A 26098-nucleotide genomic window follows, 5' to 3' on the forward strand; every position below is an offset into this window, starting at 1 on the left:
ACTATTAGCTGCAGTATTAGTATTTTTTGAAGATAGAGGTTTAAAAGGTGAAACAGGCCCTAGAAACTCCTCTGTGTTCTTAATCCATTTTATGGTTAATAATCAGCTTCTCAATGGGAGTTTTTTTCCCGAGGCTCATTATCACACATTGATTAGTGGCATGTTAAAGCAATGTAGCATTTCTTCACATTCTGTAAGCTAAAGCCCTGTCACTCGCCTGGGGTCTCAATATTAGCTTGGTTTAACATCACAGAGTGTTTTTTCATCAGCTTTCCCTGCAGGCTACTGTAACGGCAGTGAAACAGAGGTCACATCCTCGCTGGCTATACATCACACCGCTAATGGCGCTATTAGCATCGCCTGCGCCATCGCTTCCCGAATGAGAAATATGTATTGTTTGGCTCAAATGTGCATAATGATAAGCTCCTAAATGATTTGCGGCATTAACTTTGAATGACATTGGCTGCATTGTTATAGGAGGGGTTTTGTCACCTGCAGCGTGCTGAGTTACGCTGATTTTATTTTTCAGTATTAAAGAAGAAAAATCTGAATATTCTGAGAAAATGTAATATTCTGTGAAAATGATTGCTGTTAAAATCAATTACTGTTCAATTTACAGTGTTAAGGAAAAATGTAAATCATCTTATACTCTTAATTTTGAGAAATTATATTATATTATATTTTTCAGTATTAAAGAAGAAAAATCTGAATATTCTGAGATATATAATATTCTGTGAAAATTATTGCTGTCAAAATCAATTACTGTACAATTTACAGTGTTAAGGAAAATGTAAATCTTCTTATACTCTTAATTTTGAGAAATTATATTATATTATATTTTCAGTATTAAAGAAGAAAAGTACTAATTAAGTTTTTTTTTTAGTAATAAAGAAGAAATTTGGAATTTTCAGTACAATTATTACTTAATTACTGAAATGTTTACAGTAATAAGGATATACATTTTATTTATTTTATATTAATATACATATGTATATATATATTTTTTTCTACAGTGTTATGGTAAAATCCAATTGCACTCTTAATTCTAAGAAAAAATACATATATTATATTATGTTATATTATATTGTGTATTGTACCATTTTTACTTAATTACTTAAATATTTACAGTATTAAGGCAAAATCCATATCAACTTGCTCTCTTCATTCTGAAAATATTATATTTTATTATATTTATATATATATATATATATATATATATATATATATATATATATATATAATGTATATGTGTTTATATTATAATAATTTTTCAACATTGAAAAATTGTATATTTTCTTTATTATATGTGACCCTGGCCTGGACCACAAAACCAGTCTTAAGTCGCTGGGGTATATTTTTAGCAATAGCCAAAAATACATTGTATTGGTCAAAATTATGCATTTTTATTTCATGCCAAAAATCATTAGGATATTAAGTAAAGATCATGTTCCATGAAGATATTTAGTGAATTTCCTACTGTAAGTATATCAAAACGTAATTTTTGATTAGTAATATGCATTGCTAAGAAATTCATTTAGACAACTTTAAAGGTGATTTTCTCAGTATTTAGATTTTTTTGCACCCTCAGATTCCAGATTTTCAAATTGTTGTATCTCGGCCAAATATTGTCCTATCCTAACGAACCATACATCAATGGAAACTTATTTATTCAGCTTTCAGATGATGTAGAAATCTCAATTTCGAAAAATTGACATATGACTGGTTTTGTGGTCCAGCTTATATACTTAAATTATTATCACTCAATTACTATAATATTTACAGTATTAAGTTAAAAATCCCAATCAAATTGCACTCTAAATTCTAAGACGAAAAAAAAAAAAAACATTTGAATGACTTTGGCTGTATTGTTATGGTAGCAATTTAGTCACCTCAACATTTCATTTCATTCAGCGGCCGACTGCAGTGTTATTTTCCGTTCAGCTGCAGATGTTTGATGAAGCGAGCTGCCGTTTGTCCCGTCAGGTGTTTTGGGGTTAAAATGGGCCGCCCCATGTGAGGGATGAGTGTAGCTTTGGGATATGTGCCATTTACACGGGGGTCAGAGTGCAGAGAAGCGAAAGAGAGCGAGCGAGCAGAGTTTACCGTAATTGAGCTGTCAGTATTCCGCTGTGTCGCCGCACCTCAGGTTGCCACAGAAATGAGAAAAACATTTTTATAAAAATGTTATTTTCCACTACAGACCTCTATTATTTATTTCATTCCCTTCCCTTGTCTCTGTCAGAGTGGCTCTGATGGGGTTAATAAAACAGAGATCCGGGGTCTCGACTTGTACGTTACAGACTCTGTTTTCAGCCAAGGACAAAACAGCGTCTTGGATTCGCAACTGGCCTCCTTCAATCGATGTATCCATGTCAATATGTTTACCCAGCGCTCCATTCTTTACTCTATACAAAAACACATCTCCGTTCTTCGCTTTCCTCGCCGAGCTGAGCGACCTACATGCCTGTCAGAGCGATTTGCTAAGAAAGCCGAGTTGTTTGGATGGCTCACCATCTCATTGTCTCTCAGTTAATGTATTTTTTCAGTAAATCCCTCCTTTCAGAGGCAGGATATGAAATCATAGTGAAATGTGAAGGAGTGTCAGGCTGAGGAAAATCCCCATCTAATGAACTTGTGCACCCGTGGCCACCTGTCTTACGTCTTAAAGCTCAGCACACACATCGACTGCTTAATGCTAATGCTGTGACTTACAACAGACTCTTTCAGAGGAAACAGAATGAGAGAGTGTCATGGCATGAGTGTTGAGTGTTGAGTAAATCCTTGCCAAACAATCAGAGGCAGCTGTAGCCTCAAATCTTTTCTGGAAAGTCCGGAATGTCAATAGTGTAGAATAACATCACGGAAGCTGTGCATGGAAGTAAAACTCTGTTTTTGTTTCTCTCTCCCTGTATCCCAGCGCCCAGTGCTCCTCCTCAGCAGGTGACGGTCCTCACAGTGGGCAGTCAGAACAGCACATCCATCAGTATCTCCTGGGACCCTCCTCCTGCAGAACATCAGAACGGCATCATCCAGGAATATAAGGTAAATGCCATGTGACTCCATCAGAAACACCAACAAACATGTGCGGCTTGATCTAATGTGGCTAAATGCAGCAATAAATGTCCCAATAGACTTGCACTCTTAATTCTGTTAAGAAATATTTTATTTTATTTTATTTCTGATTATTTTAAAGAGGAAGATTAAAATTTTCTGTGGAATTATTATTTATTACTTAATTGTGGTAATATTTACAGTACCAAGGAAAAATTCAAATAAACTTGCACTCTCAATTCTGAGAGTCTATTAGATTAGATTAGATCAAAAAATGTTAAATATCATTGCAATTATTATTTATTACTTAATTACTGTAATATGTACAGTATGTGTAATACTAATGCTTAATACTAATGTGGCTAAATGCAGCCAATAGACTTGCACTCTTAATTCTGATTATATTATATTATATTATATTATATTATATTATATTATATTATATTATATTATATTATATTATATTATATTATATTATATTATATTATATTATATTTTTCCTGATTATTTTAAAAGGAGGATTTTAATTTTCTGAGCAATTATTATTTATTACTTAATTACTGTAATATTTATAGGGGGAAAATCCAAATAAACTTGCACTCTCAATTCTCAGAAAAATTATATTATATTATATTATAATTATATTATATTTTCCATTTTTCCTAAGCATGTAGTACATTTGAGGTTGTTTCAAGGGGCTGAACTCAATAAATAATTAAGTGTACGCTAAGTCATTTTGGATAGAAGCGCACACTAGATGACTGTTTACGTTATTTACTTTTGTTCAAAGTGGGCCTCATTTATGAAACACAAGCAGAACAAATTTCTCTATAAATTGTCTGTAAATCCCTTCATACATAAATAGCTGTACTAAATTGAATGCAACAATTTACATAAAAATGCTTTTACGAGTAATTTACACAAAAATAGTTTTCGTTAATGAGGCCCAATCATTAAAAATGACTTTTTACAGACAATTTGCTATTTTCTCTCTCTCTCTCTCTCTCTCTCTCTCTCTCAGATCTGGTGTTTAGGGAATGAGACCCGTTTCCATGTAAATAAGACAGTGGATGCAGCCATCCGCTCAGTGGTGGTGGGGGGTCTCCAGGCGGGGGTCCAGTACCGAGTGGAGGTGGCCGCCAGCACCAGCGTTGGGGTGGGGGTGAAAAGCGAACCACAAACCATCATTATTGGTAAGGGACATCTTTTGGCTTCGATAACCTTTACTGTCACACTGCATTTACTCTTTATCTATGATGGTCAGAAATATCTTAAAGCTTACAATTCATTGGATGGTTTTGAGCGGGGTCACCAGAATCAAAATTAAATCTCATGGTCAGGGCCGCAGATTTTTTTCCACGTCTTTGGGTGTTTACAGTGTGAGTTATGTGAGTTGTAGCAGGTTGTGACTGGTTTGACCCATAAGTGATGATTTGGCCAGTGACATGCCCTTATTCCCAAATGTCAAGCTCACTATCCATCTTCACGCACAGCCAGGGGCTGATAGACTATTTATCAAGACTGCAGTTTGTGTGTATGTGTGTGTCCTACCAGCTTTTGAAGTAAAACTGTCTGATTTAGCTACAAGACAACATAAAAAATCAAAATAAATATTTTTTGGCTCCAATAAATATTCCTAGGTTATTGTAAATAATTCATGTGCTCATCACTTCAAAAGGAAAAAAACGTTTGTTTTTATAACATTTTATCAGCTTTTTCTGCCTCTGAACTGAGGGTTTTTTTGGGGGGGTGCTGAGGTGGGACATGTGGGCAGGGTTAAGTGATCTTAACCAATAATCTTTATAGTCTAACATGATTCCATCCAATCAAATCCAAAAGAATAATAATATGTACTGTAAATACTGTTTTGTGTTTTTTTTTTATACAGCATTTTGTGTTATTCAGTAATTTTTTTATTTTGTATTTTTGCTAAGGTGGGACATGTAGGCAGAGTTATGATTCCATTCAATCCAATTTTAAAGGATGAAAAACAAGTCTCACCTTACATTATTTTTGCCAAATATTGAAATAGTGTCACATTAAGGAAATTAAATGTGTTGTAAATGCGGTTTTGTGTTATTTCGTTTATTTTTTTGTTATATATGTTTTGTTGAGGTGGGAATGTGGGCGGAGTTAAGTAATATTAACCAATAATCTTAAGTCTAACATGATTCCATCCAATCAAATCCTAAAGGATAATAAAAGATGTCCCATCTTACATTATTACTGATTAATATTGAAATAATATCACATTAAGGAAATGAAATGTGCAGTAAATGCCGTTTTGTGTTATTTATATAACATTTCGTGTTAGTTATTGACTTTTTTATTTTATGTTTTTGCTGAAGTGGGACATATGGGCAGGGTTAAGTAGTATTAACCAATAATATTTATAGTCTAACGTGATTCCATCCATTCAAATCTTAAAAGATAATAAAAGTCTTACATTACTTCTGATGAAAGCTGAAATAATATCACATTAAGGAAATTAAATGTGCTATAAAACGGTTTTGTATTATTTTGTGTTTTTTTTGTGCTGTTCACTGAAGTAATGCTAAAGATCAAGGTGATGCGCTTTTAACGCTCTAGTTGAGTTGATTAAATTCTGTGCTGATGTTTACTGGAGCACAAGTGTTTTTCTCGTGCTATTAAACTAATTTGGAAACTCACCCACAATTTTCAGTTTACTAAATAGCGTTTTTCTTGCGTGTGTGTGTCCATGTAGGTAAAGACTTCCGGGATGTGATCATGAGCAGGAACAACAGCATCACGGAGCAGATCACGGACGTGGTGAAGCAGCCGGCCTTCATCGCGGGCATCGGAGGGGCCTGCTGGGTCATTCTGATGGGCTTCAGCATCTGGCTCTACTGGAGGAGAAAGAAGAGAAAGGGTCTCAGCAATTATGCAGGTAGAGACCAGTTCCACTTGAGCTACACACAGTGGAGAATGTTTTCAGATGCCACGAGAAGCACAAAATCCCCTAAATGCATGTGTAGCACAAATAATACAAATACTGTTATATTTCAGCAAATGAAACCATGATGCCCATGCTTTACTGGGAATCTATGGAAGATTCCAGTGCTATTTATGTGCTATTTATTTTAATGAAGCAAAGAGTGATGTTCATTGGATATAAGGCTCTAAAGTACCGTTTTGTGTCCTTATTTGTATTTTTAAAGCTTTTGAATGGGACATATTCGGCTTTCAATCAATGTGTTTTTGTCCCAGCTTTCTCTATATGATGATTTGTTCCAGCTCGTAAATGGACAGGACTTTGCTGCAAATGGCCAATAATTGAAAAATTGATGAACCCTTGTGCTGTGTTGAAAACTCTTTACATAATTTAGTGTGTTCCCCTTTTAGAAATGGGATTGTAAATCTCTCGTTATGCTGTATTATCACCAAATCTTGGATGCAGTTTTCAATAACAACACGTTTTCTTTCAATTAGGACAGGTTTTGTATTTCTTTTTGGAACTGACTGTTTTTAAGCTTCATTGATCTAAGCTTATGCACCTCAGTTTTTAAGTGAAAAAAAAGCATTATTTGAGGATCATTTTGGCAGTATTCACGCAAAATCTGTGGCGTATAAGCTAATATCAATGAGGCCTTTTTAATCGAATAATTAAAACAACTTTCTAAAAAGATTGAATCCAATATTTGGTAATGATATAGCATAATGGGAAATTTTTATGCAATTTTTTGGAGGCCAGTCATTTTTGATCAGTAACTCCACAAGTGTAACAAAGCAGGGGGGAAATCCCCAAAAAGCACAAGAAAAAATAAAATAATTGTTGGGAGGTTGTTCCTTGTGTGAGCAAAGTCAGTACTCCAGTGTGATAAGAAGATTATTTATTATTTTATAAGTACTTTCACTCTTCATTTGTGCTAAGAAGCAACATTTCAGATATAAAAAAATAAATAAAGTGCACCTTTTGCCATTGATAAGTGATATCTGTGCTTCCCTACTATTTAAAAGCACCAGCCGCCACTGAAACACACACTCTTGTTTTGTTTTTGTTTGTTTTTTACACTTTATTTTATTGTGTTTGTGTGTCTTCTGTGTTAGACTGTCTCATTCCTTTGGCTGCTGTCTTGCGGTCTTAACTCTGATGGCATAACGCAAACCTTTGAACACACTCCAGTATGCATGCGAATAATCATGCACACGCACAGAAACACACAAACCTTCCAAAGCCCGACTGAGCACTGCAGGCTTTTTAACACACACTCTTCTCTGTCTTCTTGTTTTTGCAGTTCAGTCGTTCACCTTCACCCCTGCAGGTACTGTTCATTTGTCCCGTCTTTTCGAAACCCCCATCCCTACTTCCTGCATTTATCTTACTTTTCTTTATACAATCAAGTATCCCTTCCCATGACTGAACCTTGCAGGTCTTCAGATGATGCCCACCTGACTTTGTCAGCACAATATAGGGAGTAAATCTGGCTCTAAGGGTCTCAAACACAAATTATGGTCATATCTAGACAGAATTGTGCATTTTATTTTATTTTTCTAAAAAGTAATATAAATATATAAACATATAATTTCATTGATCTTTATATTATACATTTGTAATATCATTTATTTCATTATTTAAAGATACAGGATAACATTCAAGGTCAAACTGAAGTGCAAGTAGCAAACATTGATTTGTTGACTGCGAATAAACACAATTTTTACATGTCTTTATGAATGCTAACAGAGTCAGGTGGAAGATCTGTGGGCTGCTAGATCCTGCAGTTCTCCATTTGTGTTTCTTTGTCCATTTTTTCAGTGGTGGTCACCTGTGCTGATCTTTTCATGTGGTTTTCCATCTCATCTTCATATTCCTTTTATTCTCCTGTTCTCTCTTTTTGTTTGTGCAGGTGTTGTGAATTGTTTTTCTTCTCTACCTGAGTTATCCGCTCTTTGATTCATTCTTGTCTTTGTTATTAACCGCTTGAACAAACTTACATGTGAGAATCAATTGTTCCCTCCATACGAGGTTGTCGACATGTTTTCTGAAGGTTTTCTCCTTTCCCTCCTGTTATATACACTTCTAGATGTTCTGTTTTAACCAGTATAGAAATTATGGACACAGATCTGGGTTTAAAAAAATTGGATTTGATCCGAATTGAATACTACCTTACTGAATACTATTAAGTACATACTGCATACTGTTTCTAATTATTTATATTCTGTTATAGTCTTTCTAAAATTTTTAGTAATTGATTTTAGCTTCTGTCATTTTTATTATCTTTTTTTTTAATTTATTTTTTTATATTATTATTTAGGTTTAATTCATTTTATTTTGGGTTAATTAATGATAATGGACAGAATGCATTTCAAATATAAGTAGTATGCTAAATTATTATTATATGTGACCCTGGAGCACAAAACCAGTCATAAGTCGCTCAGATATATTTGTAGCAATAGCCAACAATACATTGTATGGGTCAAAATTATAGATTTTTTTTTTAATGCCAAAAATCATTAGGATATTAAGTGAAGATCATGTTCCATGGAGATATTTTGTAAATTTCCTACTGTAAATATATTAAAACTTATTTTTTTGATTAGTAATATGCATTGCTAAGGACTTCATTTGCACAACTTTTTAAGGCGATTTTCTCAATATTAATTGTTTTTTTGCACCCTCAGATTCCAGATTTTCAAATAGTTGTATCTCGGACAAATATTGTCCTAACAAACCATACATCAATGGAAAGCTTATTTATTCAGCTTTCAGATGATGTATACATCTCAATTAAAAAAAAAATAATAAATTGACCCTTATGACTGGTTTTGTGCTCCAGGGTCACATATATGATCATAAATAAATAATAATGCAAAAATAAATAAAACAATTTATATTTACATGTTGTTAGGATATATATATTAATGTCTTATATTATCTTAAAGTAAAATTTCTTTTTTTATATTTAATTTATTTTTTGCACAAATTGTCTTAACATTTGGCTTCGATTTGTTAGCAAAAAAGAGAACGGTTGATATTAGATGATTGGATGCATTGCATTGAGGGACATTGTACCTAGTGAAGCTCGCATTGTTGTACCTTTTAGTAAATATAGTATTTATACTATATACTGTAGAAAATGGTAAGAATAGTTTACCATTCCGAACACAGCCATATTGCCACCAGTCTCATGATTTTCTGTCCATCAAATATCATCCCATTCTGAAATACGGTCACGCTGCCATTGATTTTCCACTTTGTTCACAATAGCAGAGAAATGTTTGTAATTCAATGGTTGGTTTGTCCGCAAGTTACATGATATATAGAAGATTCGCAGGCCTACCAAAGGTTAACCAGTGATGACCTGATCCAGTCACACGGTCGGCCACAATCACACTGTGAATTGATAACACAAAAAAGAAAAAAAAAATCACTCGGCAAGCCCAGGTTCCCTCCACGTCTCTCGGGGATTGTGTGTGGATTGAGGTGTGCTTTTATCTTGTAGGAGGGTTTCGCTCCAAACTTCATTACTGATGAAATCAGTCTCCCTGCAAAAGCGGACACCGCCGCACTCCACTTTTCCCCAAGATAAGAGCATAACAGTCAGCTGTCCGAGTCGTATGGCCTCGATATCCCTCGACTTCGTTTTAATGCACTCCAGTGGTCTCTCCTCACCACTGCTTGAGTGGGCTTCAAGGTTGCCGGCTCCCAGGGGCCCACATCTTTCTTGGTTTCTTGGTCCCATGTGCCGAGCAGATAAGTGTGGTGTTCAGACGCATTACCGGCATGCCAGACCCCATATGCGTGACGCTTGCGAAGGCAGCGGCCCATGCTAGCGAGGGCAGCTTCTTGCACTGAGTGAAAATCGTTGGTTTATTCTTGTTTCCTGGAGCCAAATTGTCTTCTTCTCATTATCACGGTTCACTGCAAATCATGCCAACGTTACAGGGTTTATAGAACAAAGAAAGACAGCCGATTCTGCTACGATGGGATGTTTGCATCAAAGCATTTTGTTTTGTTTTGTTGTTGTTGTTTTTTTATATGTTTAATCGGCAGTTGGGTGTAAAAGCGAATACACCTGTTCACACAAACACCCACTTTCCTCCTTTAAACCTGTCATCGCCGCAAGGCTAAATCAAGTTGTGCTTGGATGGGAAGGAAGGATTTGATGGAATTTTTATACGGCGATTTTGTCATGCCGCAGTAAATGCTTATTAAAGAGGAGTAATCAGTTTTCATATTGGAGAGAGTGCTTATCTGGAGCTCAGCCTAAAGCTGAGACCAGCGCCAGTCTACGGGCCACATCAAAGCGCCAGCAATGTGTCCTATTGTAGATAGGCACTTAACAGACCCGCACACACACATAGCGTCACATAAAACGAGTCCCTTGGGGACAGAAAATACCTTCAGTGTTTGTTCTCAATTTACTGAAATGCCAGATTCTGGAATTAGCAGTGAATGCAAATAAACCCAGCAAACAGCAGGCCCAGAGGAGAGACGGACGCAGGGTAGCATTCATCGAGTTTAATGTTTGGACTGTCTGTTTGATAGAAGAGATGATGGATTGTTAACAGTGGAGAGAAAATGTCACTGATCTAATTCAGATTCTCTGCAGGGTGTGTAAACGGACCAGAGTCACTCTGGATTAGTTTATGTGATATTTGTTAAATAAGTGTGCATGCTTGGACATTCTTAAAGGGAACATTTCTTTATCCATTAACTCACCTTCATTTCATTCCAAATCTGTATGCGTTTTATTTATTTTTATTCTGTGGAACACAAAAGAAAAAAAAACTGCATCAGTGTTTTTTCATACAAAAAGGCCAATGGGGTTCAGTATAGTTTTACACCCCATTGACTTTCACTAAATGGACAAAAGCTTTGGACGAAAGTGTTTTCAAATATGGACACCTGAATAAGTCTCCCTTTCATCAGTAATCCATCTTTCTTTTTGCACACTTTTTGTGTAAATCGCTTTCTTTTGGCAAGAATATTGAGGCAAAACCCAGAGAAAATAGGAAGTTATGGAGATAAAATGACAAAGATGCTTTGATTTCATAATGTAATTCTGTATGTTCATTTACAGCACACTCTAAACAATTTAGTCACTCGTGAATGATTTCAATGACACATATATATGGAGACTTCTTCATTTCTTAATTAGTTCCAGCTGTTTAATTTGGAATAATGTTTAAATAACGTAAGTCATGGTGAGAATGATGCATAAGAGATTGATTTTGCTATGATGACTCAGTCTCTTTCTCTTTCTTTCTCTCTCTCTCTTTGTTTTCTACCCTCTTTCTGACCCCAGTGACGTTCCAGCGTGTTGATGGAGGCTTGATGAGCAACGGGAGGTAAGATTCCTGTCATCCGCTCTCTCCTCTCGTTTCCCCTTGTTTTTCATCGGCATGCCACAAAACAGTGCTAGTTATTATCTTTGTGCCAATCACCTGCCTTTAACCTTCAAAGACCAGCCACTCAATTCCAAACCTCATTCATATTCTGTCCATCATCCCCTGGAAGGTCATCAAAACCATTATCCTCTACAAGGCAGTCGTCTTCCAGCCCGTACTCCGCTTTTAAGGGTTCACGCCATTGCTGCACTATTAGAAATTCATCTTAAGAGACGCTGTGGACGGGAGTTATTGAAAGGTTGTTCCTATAGGTTTCAGTGAGGGTTCTTGTGACACACAACCGATTTTAATGGGTCAACAGCTTAATTAACCCGCTAAAAGTCACAGTAGAGTCCATCAGTGCGGAACAATTCTTTGCATAAATATTAAAACAGGTTCTTTCGATTTTCATATTGTTAATTCTCGCCACTTTGTGAGTGTTCAGTGACCCCAAGGGGATCTGTATCAGTGATGAAGACAATATTATATATTTTATAGTATATCATTTGGTTATATATTACAATATTATACATTGTATTTTAAAATTAAATCAAAATATGATATATTATGTTAACTTAAAATACTTATATAAATACAATACATATATATACTGTATATATGCATTAAAATTGATAAATATAAATCATATAAAATTTTTATATATATTATAATATAATATAATTGTATTTATAGAATTATTTTAAGTTAACATAATATATGATATTTTGATTTCATTTAAAAACTGAAATAAATGTTACATCCAAATAACAAACTTATATATCTACATCACTGAGACTTTCATGAAATCCCATATATCCTCTATAATATTAAACTTTAAGAACCTAATAATAATAATAATAATAATAATAATAAAATTATTACTATATAATAAATTAATAAATTAATATTATTATTATTGTATTAATAAAACCTTGTATATATTCATATAATTATATTAATTGTAATATTTTGATTTAATAACATTCAGATTATAGATGAATTTTTGGTAACACTTTATTTTAGGGTATCTTAACTAGTTGCTTATTAGCATGCATATCACTAGACTATTTGCCATTTATTAGTAGTAATTAAGCACATATTAATGCCTTATTCTACATGACCTTATACTACATCCCTAATCCTACCCAATACCTAAACTTAACAACTACCTTACTAACTATTAATAAGCAGCGAATTTGTAGTTAATAGTGAATAAATGTTCCCTATTCTAAAGTGTTACCGAATTTTTTTTTTTTTTTTTTGTGCATTCTTGTATGCATTGTTACCCATGAGCACCCAGTTTTATCAACAGCTCAAGCTACAGCATGCACCCACAGCAAGTGTGCATTTATACATCAAGCTCGCTTTGATATCACCGTGTGACTGATGGATGAAAATATGAGATCTGCCTGTTTGTGTACCCTGCATCCTGTCAAACACACACCACACACACACACATACTGTACGTACACACACAAATCTCCGCACATCTCCCTTCACGGACGGCTAGCCGCTCATAAATCTCACCCCCCAAAAAGAATTAGCAGGAACAATTTAAGCAGAGAGGGGTTTTATTTTATCATTTGTCAGCCCCCCTTCGTCCCCGCTGCCTGTACGGACCCCCGCAGTGATAAATTTGCCTGTCACCTCAGCTGGGCGGCTGGAATACGAGCATGTGTAATAATGTAAAAATAATTACCCCAGGGAGAAGCTAGACTAACCCTTCCGGAATCTTTTGGCGGGCCTCGGTTTTTTTAGGGGGTGGAAAGGAGAGTAAGGGTTCGTTTGAATGACACAGTTACCAGCTGGACAGGAGTAGAAGGTCTGTCTTTTTAGTGTCCATGTGTCTTTTATCACATCTGACACACCAAATCCAGTTTTCTGTATTAATTCCACACACCCACACCTCTTCTCATTGTCTCTGCCGCTGTATCAATAGATTGAAGGTGTTTAAGTAGCTGGAATTAAAGCCGCAGCAGTGTCACCTGATTCCCGCTGCAAGAAGTCAAGTTCTGCTGATTGATTTGAAGATTCTATTTCAGATCCCATGGGTCTCCTATCTAATCAAAGAGGATGTCCAGTTGTATTTTTTTTTTTAATAGTGATACCTTGTCTTTAGCTGTATAACACCCTAGAGATCAGAGATAAGCACTTACCTCTGTAGATCTGAATTAAGACAGACATTATTGGAAACAGGATGAGGTCTGTGTATAAAATGCATTATAAAGCTATTCACAATGCCTTATTCTTCTCCATTTAAACATATTGTATTATATATCATATCATATCATATATTTGTTGAATTATGAATGCATTAAGGATGCCTTTTATAATATTTTCAATATCGTAAAAAAAAAAGTACATTCTTGCATGTTTTATTGCTTTTATAAAGTAAATTACTTTTTTACTAATGATATTTTAACCCATTTAAACTACTAATGCTACTACTACTACTACTAATAATAATTTTAACACATAATAAACACTTAATAATCATAATAATTATATCTGTAATGTTAATGTTTTATAAATATATTTTGTAAATATTTACTAATTTTTATGTTAAAAATAATAATGTCACAAATAGTTGTTTACACATTATTTTATTGAACAAATTCATATTGATATATTATATGTAAATAATAACAGAATGCAATGCAGTGACAGTAAACAGGTGTTCCACAACTTAACTGTTACTGTATTGTATATTTTATATTATGTATTGACCAGTCAACATCCAGGACTGTGATATAATGCATTATATACAGTATGTTTCATAGGAAGTTTTATTGAAATCTTATGCACGTTTAGGTGGGTTTATGCTGTGAAGGTGCTCTACATGCATCAGAACACTTGATCTGTCTTCTGCAGTGAATCCCCTTGACTAAAGTTCCTGGAGAGATGATGGGAGAATGTGTTCATTTGTTACAGTCTTTGTTTATTGCATTAATTAGACGATAGCAAATGAAGCCGCTTCTGTTTCTGCAGCTCCTCATTGGCTGCTGCCAAATTGCTCGTACTGAACAATTACGCTTAATCGATCACAGAATAAATGATTCATGGAAGATGAATAGGCGGCATATTGGTTAGGCCTTGAACTGATGGAAACTGATAATAGCAGATTGTTGTTTTCTTACACGCTTTCATTTTCTTACACTGTTTTTCTTAATTTATTTTTTACTTTCTTTTCTTTACGTACCTCCTTACTTGTTTTTCTTTCTTTCTTTCTTTCTTTCTTTCTTTCTTTCTTTCTTTCTTTACTTCCAAATTCCTTCATTTTCTTCTGCCATTTCTCTTTTCATTCATTTTCCTCTTTTCTTTCCTTTCTTGGTCTCTTCCTTCCATCCTGTATATATTTGTAATAATTTGAACAGCTTATTGTTTATATTAAATGAAGTAATATATTACTAAATTACCTATAAAAAATATAAATGAGAATATATACAGTGTGTATATATATATATATATATACTGTATGTGTATATACAAAGAAATATTTATATTATATTTATATTAAATTAAGAAATATTTATATTATTATTTATATCATATTTCTATTACTGTATATTAATATTATGATACATTAACTTTATATAATTATATTCATTTATTATTATGTATTATTTCTGTACTGTTTTATTATGCATTATTATTATGTACTGTTTTTATGTCAACAGTAAGATATTCAAATTCTGTGTGTGTGTGTGTGTGTGTGTGTGCGTGCGTGTGTGTATATATATATATATATATATATATATATACACAGTATCTCACAGAAGTGAGTACACCCTCACATTTTTGTAAATATTTTATTATATCTTTTCATGTGACAACACTGAAGAAATGACACTTTGCTACAATGTAAAGTAGTGAGTGTACAGCTTGTATAGCAGTGTAAATTTGCTGTCCCCTCAAAATAACTCAACACACAGCCATTAATGTCTAAACCGCTGGCCACAAAAGTGAGTACACTCCTAAGTGAAAATGTCCAAATTGGGCCCAAAGTGTCAGTCTTTTGTGTGGCCACCGTTATTTTCCAGCACTGCCTTAACCCTCATGGGCATGGAGTTCACCAGAGCTTCACAGGTCGCCACTGGAGTCCTCTTCCACTCCTCCATGACGACAGCACGGAACTTCTTTGGTCGACCATGGCGCGGTCTGTTTGGAGTGGAACCTGTCCTGTTAAACCGCTGTATGGTCTTGGCCACCGTGCTGCAGCTCAGTTTCAGGGTCTTGGCAATCTTCTTATAGCCAACGCCATCTTTATGTAGAGCAGCAATTCTTTTTTTCAGATCCTCAGAGAGTTCTTTGCCATGAGGTGCCATGTTGAACTTCCAGTGACCAGTATGAGAGAGTGAGAGCGATAACACCAAATTTAACACACCTGCTCCCCATTCACACCTGAGACCTTGTAACACTAACGAGTCAGATGACACAGGGGAGAAAAAATGGCTAATTGGGCCCAATTTGGACATTTTCACTTAGGGGTGTACTCACTTTTGTGACCTGCGGTATAGACATTAATGGCTGTGTATTGAGTTATTTTGAGGGGACAGCAAATTTACACTGTTATACAAGCTGTACACTCACTACTTTACATTGTAGCAAAGTGTCATTTCAGTGTTGTCACATGAGAAGATATAATAAAATATTTACAAAAATGTGAGGAGTGTACTCCTGTGAGATACTGTGTGTGTGTGTGTGTGTGTGTGTGTGTATATATATATACTGTATATATATGTGTATACACACACACATAAAGTCAAGAAGTTGTGTGTACCATTACCATTTTTCCTTCTGTCCTTTTTTTCAAGGCACTTTATTTCCTTCCTTTTTTTTCTTTCTTTCAGATCTATATGTTTATATGAACATATTTGTGTGTATATTGGATTTTCACTGTGCTCAAAGTAAGCGGCAGCATCCTCCAGCCAATGTAAATCTGAAAAGCAAATGCGTGTTTCAGCATGCCTTAAGCGTAATTTAATGTGCAGGCTTTTAGTTGGGTCTCTCTGGCGCTCGCTCTTTCTGCGGCTGTATTGGAGGGCGTGTGGGCCTGTAAAGCCTGGCTGATTTATGAAGTAGGATTGGGATTAATATTGCTCACTCGGCTTGTTTACGACGATGCTCACAGACGCGCTGCGAGGTTGTATTTCACAGCTGCACGCGTGTCTAGGAGCGTGGCAGGGAAAAATGGAGCCAAATCAAATCTCTTTGGTCTCAAGGCCACAGTGCGCACTGGCTGTCTGAGGAGAGGGATTCAGGGCTGGGTGTCAGGGCTGGGATGAGGCCCCTGGCCCCGCTCCCGGTGATTTGCAGAGCAGAAATATGCCCGCTAAAACGATATTTCTCAATCTAATCATCTCGCACGGGAGAAGATGAATGCAAGGACAGAGCCGCCGTTACCACAGTCAACATCATCATCACCCACACTTACAAATGATCCCTGTGGGGACTGGCTGCAACTCTGTGCATGTGTGTGTGGATGTTTACCAGAGAAATCAAAGTCAAACTCGTGAAACCTCCATTTTTCTCTGGCCAGCTCAATTTACCAACTCTTCAGTTTGAAGGAAATTGCATTCCGTACACATTTAGCCTAGACGGTAACACTTTACTGTGCGGGGGTTATACCAATTTTGGGTTACATTTTATTTGAAAGTACCTGTACTTACAGTGTACTTACACAAGAAAGTACTGGGTAGTGTAAGGTACAGTAACTACATGGGCATTTGTATATGTTAACTAGTAGGAAAAAATATGTATTTTACTTGGGCTAGCTGTTACAGTATTTAGCATATTTTAATTTGATTGTGAAATGTAAGACTATGATATTATTGGCTAATATTCCCTGCCCACATAAAATGTCACATACGAAGGAAAGTCAGAAGAAAGGTTGTTTTATTTTCTTTATACAAAAAAAAGTTAAAATAAGTTAATAAGAAAAAAGAAGACATACTTAAAGGCACAGTTAAGAGACATAAAGTCATAATTACTTCATTTTTATTACTCTGGAGCTGATTTTTTCTCTGAAATCATTTTTCCTTTAAAATAACATAAGGAAAAATTACATTATTCATTTAACATAATGAATGTAAAATATATATAGAAAAAAAAGAAAATGTGGTCATACAGAAAGTCACAGTTATGAGAAATGAAATTACAAATACTTAATTTGTCTTATTCTGGAGCAACAGAAATGTATTTAATGAAACATGAATGAAAACGATTTTCCCTTTAAAATAACAATTTTTTTTTTTTTTATTAAAATATAAATGAAAAGTAAAGAAGAAAATGCAGTCATAAAATATTTTATGAAATATGAAATAAATCATTTTTCCGCTAAAGTAACATAACAAGGATTTTTTTCCCCTTTAAAATAATAAATAAAATTTTTATTATATTATTTTTATTAAAAATAAATTAAAATGCCGTCATAGTCACAATTATGAGAAATAAAATCAGTTAAAATAAAAGCAGTTACTTCTTACTTTGGGGCAGAAACAGGCTTCCATAATACATTTTGATAAAACGTGAACAAAAAAAAAAAATCCTTTGAAATGACATGCACATTTATTTCAAAGACAGTAACATTTCTTTAAAATAAATTGTTATTGTTTTTAAATATGGAAGGAGAAAAACACTTGAAAAACAGATTGAGAGAAAGAAAAGTATCTCATAAAGATCACCTGAGGGCCAAACAAAACCAAAACAGCGAAGGTAGAGAGAGGACCTGATTGTGAACAGGTAGGAAAGAGCATTTCGGTTGGAGGTGAGGAGAGCACAGGATTGTTTTTCAGACAGAAGAAAAGCAGAGGCGGAGGGGGAAGGTTTGAGCAGTCCTCGACGTATTACCCTATAAGAAGTAAACGTGTCTGAGGAGGAGCCATCAATTTGAATGACTCGTCCCCCCTGAGGGCCTGTTTTGGCATTCAGCTGCCACATCAGGGGGTGCTTAGTCTGTCAGGACCCCCGCCTCCTCAGCCCGAGACCCTCCATTCGGGCTCCGCTGGTTCTTATTAAAACCTGTGGCTTAGCGAGCGATGGGCTGCTACACTGCCATTACCGGTATATTGCCCCTGGCTTCAGAAAACCACACACTGTTCCCCAGCCTGGGGGAGACGAGCCACCTCAGGGCAAATGTACTTCCATAGAGAGCAGGAGTGAGAGCAGACGAGAGAGAAAGTCACGGTGAAATAGAGAAAGAAAAGAGACAAAGACGACTAGGGTGTGTTGATGCACACCTGCGCTTGAGTCTTTGGATGAGCGTGTTTGTGTCAGAGACTGTACACCAGGCAAACAAGGTCAGATGAATAGGAGATATCACAACTCTCAAAATGGCAGCTGTCAGAAATTAAGCCTTTTTTAAGCTGTGTTTAAAGTGAAGTATACGTTACAAAGTTATATTATAGGTTTAATATGCATGTACACCCGCCCCATAGACTTTTAAGTGCATACCTGTGTTTATTATTTGTTTGTTTGTTTGTTTATACAAACTCCAAGTTTTTTTCTTTTAATAAATATATTCCTGGTTAAACAGAATAGCACTGTAAGAAGGTGTATTAGCTAAACCTTGTTTGTTTGTTTACTGACTTTCCATGATGGATCATGGACGTTGTTTGTTTGTTTGTTGATTAGTTTATTTATTTGTATAATAATAATTATCATTATTATTATTATTATTGTTGTTGTTGTTGTTATTTAATGACTGAATTACAATTAACAATTAAACAATGAACTAACTAAACAACTAAAACTAATGAAATATTTGATTAATATTTAATTATTTATTTATTTGCTTGCTTACTCGCCATAATGGATTATGAACATTATTTATTTGTTTGTTTGTTGATTTGTTTATTATTTGTGTTTATTATTATTACTGATTTACAATTAACAACTAAACAACTAAAACTATTTAATTAATTAATATTTAATTAATAATTCATATCTAATTAATAATTAATAGTTAATTATGTGTATATTTATAATATAAAAAACGATTTATTTAGTGACTGAATTAATTTAGTGACTGAATTATAATTTCAATCTTTAGAAAAGTATTTATTTATTTATTTATAATAGCAATATCTATTATTATTATTATTATTGTTATTTGGAACAACATATGAGTGCATAAATTCATTACCAAGATGGCTGCTGAGTGTACTGACTCGCTTTTCAAAATGTCTTTTGGTTTGCGCTCATGTCTTTGTGTTCTTTCAAAATCTCCCGTTTGCACTGACATTGCTCTGTCTCCATGACCATGACCACAAATTGCTCCTTTAACAATGATGAAAGGCGAAATACAGAGATGTGGGCCAAAAAATGAAGGAGTCCTTGAGCGCTTCATTCATCCACCTCTCCGCTCGTTCTCCATTCCTCTATTGTTACATTCCCAGCCTTTCTCAACCAATGGCTCTTTATTTCCATCTACGCTCATTCTGAAGAGAAAAAAAACAGCCATTTTTATAGTGGGAGTGTGGCTTTAGTAGCACAAATGAAGGGATGGGGATAAAAACACAAGCTCTCCTCGGCATCTGTTGCCCATGGCAACAAGCATCAGCGAGGTGATTGCACAGTAAAGTGGTGGTAATGGCCCACAGCACTCACCCATGACAGCTTAAAGTCTTAATGATGCCTTTACGCCACACACACACCCTTGGGAAGATACACAACACCTGTTAAATCAAACCTCCTATGTGTGAGCTCGTACACACACGCGCGGTTGTCAGATGTGGAGGAGTGTGTTGTAAAACACAGAAGTTCGCTGAGCTGAAGATGGTGTATTATAGTGAGGGTGATCTGTTAATTGAGGGTGTGTGTTGGCATATACGGAAGGGTGTTCGCTTTGTGTGTCTTACACGGCAGTGAAAATTCTGTCTTTGTTTAAAATCCTAAAGCTTTCTGAGAATTTCCAGGTTTCCAGAATTTCCAAAAAAATCTCTCAGATATTGAGTGGGCCCTGCTACACTACCAGTGTTTTATCAGATAAAAATTGATGCTACATTGGAAAATGTAATCATTAGGAAAATCCTACAAAAATAAGCATTTTCTGTTGAAAGGAGATGCCATGAGAATGTCATACACATAATTTGTTTGTGTTATGTCTTTATTTGGACTCCCTGCAGATTTCTGTCATGTGTTTAATTCATTATTCTTTTCCAATCCTGCTGGAAAATATTAGATTGAGACAGACAGATGAAGAACAGACTCACAAAACTTTGTTCTGCTGTATTTTAAACTTTAGTTCCAATGTATTCTTGGTCTATTTCTATTATTTTGCTATACCTTACTGAACCTACACAAATGTATGTTTTTACACAAATATTTATAAAATCACATTTGTACACTGCTACACATATATTGGTCATTTAAGAGATACTTTAAGTTGTGTATTATTATTATTATTAATAATAGTAGTATTAATATTAATAATAATAATAATATTGTTGTTGTTGTGTAAATTACATTACATATATAAATGTATGTAATAATTTATAAACCCATTAATATATATATAATATATTATATAATTTCACAATGACTCAGACACCAACATTTCATAATCCCATACTTATCTGAGCATTATTAGCAAATATAATAATAATACTACTACTAATAGTAGTAGTAATAGTACTAGTTATATGAGAATATTAACAATTTATTATTATTATTATTAAATTTTGTATTTAGTCGTATAAATGTAATCTTGTAATTGTATAATAATTATTATTATTTTTCCCAGATAGTTTTCTTTAAATAAAATTAGATTTTACCTTCAGTCCATAATAATAATAATAAAATCAAAAGAAAGAAAGAAAGAAAATACTGCCTGGAAATGTCATGCAAATTACTAACGTTGTAATATTTTAATTTCAATTAATTTTTATCATTTTTGCATTTCTGTGCTGATTATTCATATCTAAATTCCATGCACTGCTGTATAGAGCTTATGAATGAAACTTTCATACACTCACAAGGCTTAATTTATAAGTGAGCAATTATTAAATTACTCTGCCTATTTCAGTCAAATTCATATCCAATAATCACAAATGAGTTGGCATGTTATGGAAATTGGTTGCTCAAACTGTGGAAAGTCAGAATCTAGAGAATGAAGTGTCACATGCATGGTTTGTGTTCCCACAGTCGTCCTGGTCTGCTGAATGCCAGTGATTCGGGATACCCCTGGCTCGCCGACTCCTGGCCGGCCACCAGTCTGCCTGTTAACAGCGGTTCTGGAGGACCCAACGACCTCAACAACTTCGGCCGTGGAGGTAAATCGACTCTCAGACACATTGCTGCATTGGCTAGGAATTTAGGACATATTAAACTGGTGAAATCATTTGTAGTCAAGAATTCAAAGTGTTAAAAGCAAGCTTTCGCCATCAGCTGAAAGAAAATGTCCTCTTCCCCTTTTATATTCCTGGGCGATGATTCATTCAGGGTGTCTTGGTGTTGTCCGTAAGATGAACACCTGTATGCATATTGCATCGGCCGTTTTTGGATGCACACATTTATTCATCATACGCTGGGACAGACTTATATCGCCACCCGCATCCTGCTGTCACGCTGAAACTAATGGCTGTGGTTCTGACCCACTGTCAGACAGAGGAAGGGCCGATAGCGGAGGAGAGGGGTGGTGGGGGAGTGAGGAGAAGATGGTGGTGGAGCAGTGAGTCGTGAAGGACAGCCGCAGCTTGAGTGGTGCAGATGCAGCTGCTGTATATCATTTTCTCTTCAGTACACACGTATATACACACACATATAGAGTTACAGCATTATTACCTCCTTCACAAGTGCAAAGACAAAAATGCAAAGAGAATATAGTAACAGCGAGTCAAAGGGAAATAATGAAAAGAAACTAAAGGCCTGTTCACACCAAAAATATTGCACACCCACAAACTTTCAGTGTGATTAAACTATATCTTTCTGTAATTTATAATATAGTATGTAATAAATAATATATTAATTAAAACATGTCTAAAATACTAATAATCTGTGTGTGTGTGTGTGTGTGTGTGTGTGTGTGTGTGTGTGTGTGTGTGTGTGATTATCTAAGTATAATAATAATAATAATAATAATAATTTAGTGTATTAAAAACAATTTGTAATTGTTATTATTATTATTATTATTATACATTAAGTATTCTTATAGTTGTATAATTTTTGAATTTATATTAATAATATTATTGTTGTTTTATTTCACACTACCTCAGATACCACAATGTCAGAATTCCATAATTGTCTGAGCATTATTATTATTATTATTAGTGATTTAGTATATTAAAATGATTTTTTTGTTATTATTATTAGATATATCATTAAGTATTATTGTAGTTGTATATATTTATAATTTCTATTATTATTATTATTATTATTATTATTAAATATTCTTGTAGTTGTATATATTAATAGTTTATATTATTATTATTAGTGATTTAGTATATATTAAAATTATTTTGTTGTTATTATTAGATATATTATTAAGTATTATTGTAGTTGTATATATTTATAATTTATATTATTATTATTATTATTATTATTAAGTATTCTTGTAGTTGTTTATATTATTATTATTATTATTATTATTATTATTATTATCATTTCCAATAGCCTTAGAGACTAAAATATCATAATTCCAGAATTATTTTAGTATTATTTCTGTGTGTGAATATGTGTCTGGATTTTGGGGTATTCAAAAATGTCTTCAAAAATAATATGTACTATTTAAAATAAAATAAAAAATATATCAGACTTGTTGTTAAAGAGCACTGAATTGAAATGCATTGAAATATTTTGTTCTTGAAAAATTGATATCACTTCTCCCAAAACTTCTTCTCTAACACCACATTAACCTCCCCATCTTGTTCGTCTTCCTTTCATTCCATCTTCCCGTTCCACTCAGACGTGATGCCCAGCGCCCAGGCCGACAAGACGGGCACCATGCTTTCAGACGGAGCCATTTACAGCAGCATCGACTTCACCACCAAAGGTGGATTCGGCAGTCCAAGTCCCGCCTCCCAGGCCACGCCCTACGCCACCACCCAGATCCTCCATTCCAACAGCATTCACGAGCTGGCCGTCGATCTGCCCGAGGCCCAGTGGAAGACCTCCCTACAGGCCAAGCAGGAAATGGCCAACCTGGGCTACTCACTGCCAGACAAGAACTCCTGCAACAACAGTGAGTCGGGCTGAAGGGCCGCGGGTCTGTGTGTGTCTGTGTGTGTGTGTGTGTGTGTGTGTGTGTCTGTGTGTGTGTGTGTGAGAGAGAGAGAGACCTTGTTTGTGCGTTTTATTTGCGTCCAAAATCTTTTGAAACAAAGCCAGTTGCTCTATTTCTGGATATTGCCTGAGGTTTGTATCAGTGTTAATTTGACCATCGTTGTATTAATGTTGCATTTTTCTGACATTCAGGAACAATAAGACTGTGTATCATTGGACCATAACAAAATCCATGACCCTTAAATGTGTTTCCGACCAACCGCATTTATTATTTAAATTGTCTTTGGGCTAAAATAATGTAACGTCATTAGCCAAGATTTATTCTATTTTGAAAAGCTTTTAGACAAATGCACTCCACTTTTTTGATCAAAAAAGTACTACTATCCATATTAATGAACTTATTCTCTGCAGTTGAGCAGAATGATAAATTGTAGATGTTCCTTAACGCAATTAAAAACCATTTCCGCTTTCATTTGGACTTGAATAAACCTCTAACTATGAAATTACTGTAAATCACAAGTATAAATGTTTCCATGAACTGGTTAACTTGCCAACAAATAGAATTAATTCCAGGAAAATTAGCACTAATGTATGTTGTTAACCTCTGAATGAGACACTTTCCAAAGAAACTAGACAAATTGAGAGATTTTAAAGCAATTAGGGCTCTGTTCCAGAGCCTAGTGAGCTGCCATACTGTCTGCTACCTAAATAGGCAGCATCCTGACCGAAATAAATAAATATACAGAAAGAAATTAATGCAGAAAAAAATACAAAAAGAAATTAATGCAGATTATATTATAATATATTATATTATACATTTATTTTTAGAGAATTTTATTTTTAATATTATAAATAATTTTATACTAGTAGTAATATATTTATATAGTTATAATTTATATATTATTATATGCATTATGATTATTTATAATACATATATAATAAATAATACATTTAAAAACTTTAATTTGAATTGTATTTATTTTAAAATAATAATTTTAATCATTTAATTTTATTTTTATTTATTTTTAAATGTTCAGGTATCGAGTCTAAGCATTGTTAAAATAGGAAAAGAATAGGATTTTTAAAAAGGAGTTGTGTGTAAGATCGGTGCTTTGCTTGTTGCTCTAACTGCACGTCCTTGCATGCGCTTGTGCCATCTTGCCCTCCACCTGATGCCACTTTTTTGCCCTTCGCCTCCACTAGCACTCCTTTTCATTCCTGACTACCGATTGGCTGACGGATTGTCTAATAGAATGCCGCACAACCAATCACAGGATTTCAGCACCACCAGCTCCCACAACAGCTCAGATCGGAGCAACAGTCTGTCAGGTTGGTATTTCACCAGTCCAGGGTCAGCAGCCCACCCGCATCTTTCCTTCAGTCTACCCCTCTCCCCTTTCACCTCCACTAACCGTGGTGCACACGCCATGACTCCTGCTCTATACTGTCGATAGTATGGGTTTGTTTAATAATGGGTTTATTGTTCCTCATAGCTGTCATGTCAACTGGGTCTACAGTCATTGTGCGATGGCCTGGACAGAAAAGTCCTGTTTTTCAACAGAAAAAAAAAAGAGAAAAAAAAGAAGGAAAAAAAAGTTTACCAGTAGGTTTCTGGTGTAAAATATGATAGGTATTATGTGATTCAGAGCAATGACCTTTCTATAATGATGTTTTGATTTCATAAATTCATTTTTTTTTTAACCTCTGGTGCTGTTCGAGTGGCGGTCCAAAATTACTGATTTTATTTATTTATATATTTATTTAAATTAAGTGAATGTTCAGTAATGTTTTTTATTTAATATTTTGTATTTTTAGGGGACTTTTATGGTACTAAATTATATTTATGTTTAAAAGTTATGATACATTTACTACCTGTTTACCACTTTTTAAGCATAGACCTGAAAATAAAATTTCCTAATTAAACTGTCATAAATCTTAAATGCTCTCTGAAGACACTTGGCAGATTATTCCTGAAGTATTTTTCAATTTTTTATTAAATTTATATTTTCCAAAACATGTTTGTAAATCAAAGCCATAAATCTTAACAAGTTATGTTTCAAATCTGAGGTTGATGTCTCAAAAGTTGAGTTTTCATTTTGTTTGGCCATACCAATACCAAACGCTTCCATTAGATGAAATTTGCTTCCCATTAATTTCCAATGCATTCAATTTTGACCATGAGCAGTACAAGTGTGACTTTATTTTCTGGCTCCGTTTGACCTGTTGCACATGCTGTAATTCCAGCAAAGCATCTTTTGACATTGTCATTAACCTCGTGTTAACAATGTCACTGTGTTTTTGATTTTAGCAGAGGTTTGTTTTGTCATAGGTTACTTTTGCAACGTAAAAGAAACCACTCGGAAATGCACACATGCACTCGAGCGGCTTTTTGAGCCGATTCCTCCCTTTAATGGTTACAAGCTACAATAAAATTCATGTACTGAAAATTACAATGTCATTTATAGGACACAGAGACGGC

The 26098-nt window shown here is 34.5% G+C and overlaps 1 protein-coding gene across 13 annotated transcripts in view; it reads left to right on the top strand.

Annotated features, from left to right (window-relative positions):
* robo2 (roundabout, axon guidance receptor, homolog 2 (Drosophila)) overlaps window positions 1-26098 on the top strand; it is a 415989-nt gene that overhangs the window by 371482 nt on the left and 18409 nt on the right. For 7 of the 13 annotated variants that reach the window (XM_058745019.1, XM_058745027.1, XM_058745020.1 and 4 more), the window contains 8 exons: window positions 2918-3042; window positions 4073-4244; window positions 5777-5959; window positions 7308-7334; window positions 11319-11361; window positions 21544-21671; window positions 23303-23578; window positions 24823-24948. In XM_058745019.1, the coding sequence (XP_058601002.1) occupies window positions 2918-3042; window positions 4073-4244; window positions 5777-5959; window positions 7308-7334; window positions 11319-11361; window positions 21544-21671; window positions 23303-23578; window positions 24823-24948 (1080 nt within the window). The remainder of the gene's footprint in view (window positions 1-2917; window positions 3043-4072; window positions 4245-5776; window positions 5960-7307; window positions 7335-11318; window positions 11362-21543; window positions 21672-23302; window positions 23579-24822; window positions 24949-26098) is intronic. The other 6 variants (XM_058745024.1, XM_058745031.1, XM_058745021.1 and 3 more) reach the window with 3 other exon arrangements.

Source organism: Onychostoma macrolepis, chromosome 15, assembly GCF_012432095.1.
Source record: "Onychostoma macrolepis isolate SWU-2019 chromosome 15, ASM1243209v1, whole genome shotgun sequence".
NCBI lineage: Eukaryota > Metazoa > Chordata > Actinopteri > Cypriniformes > Cyprinidae > Onychostoma > Onychostoma macrolepis.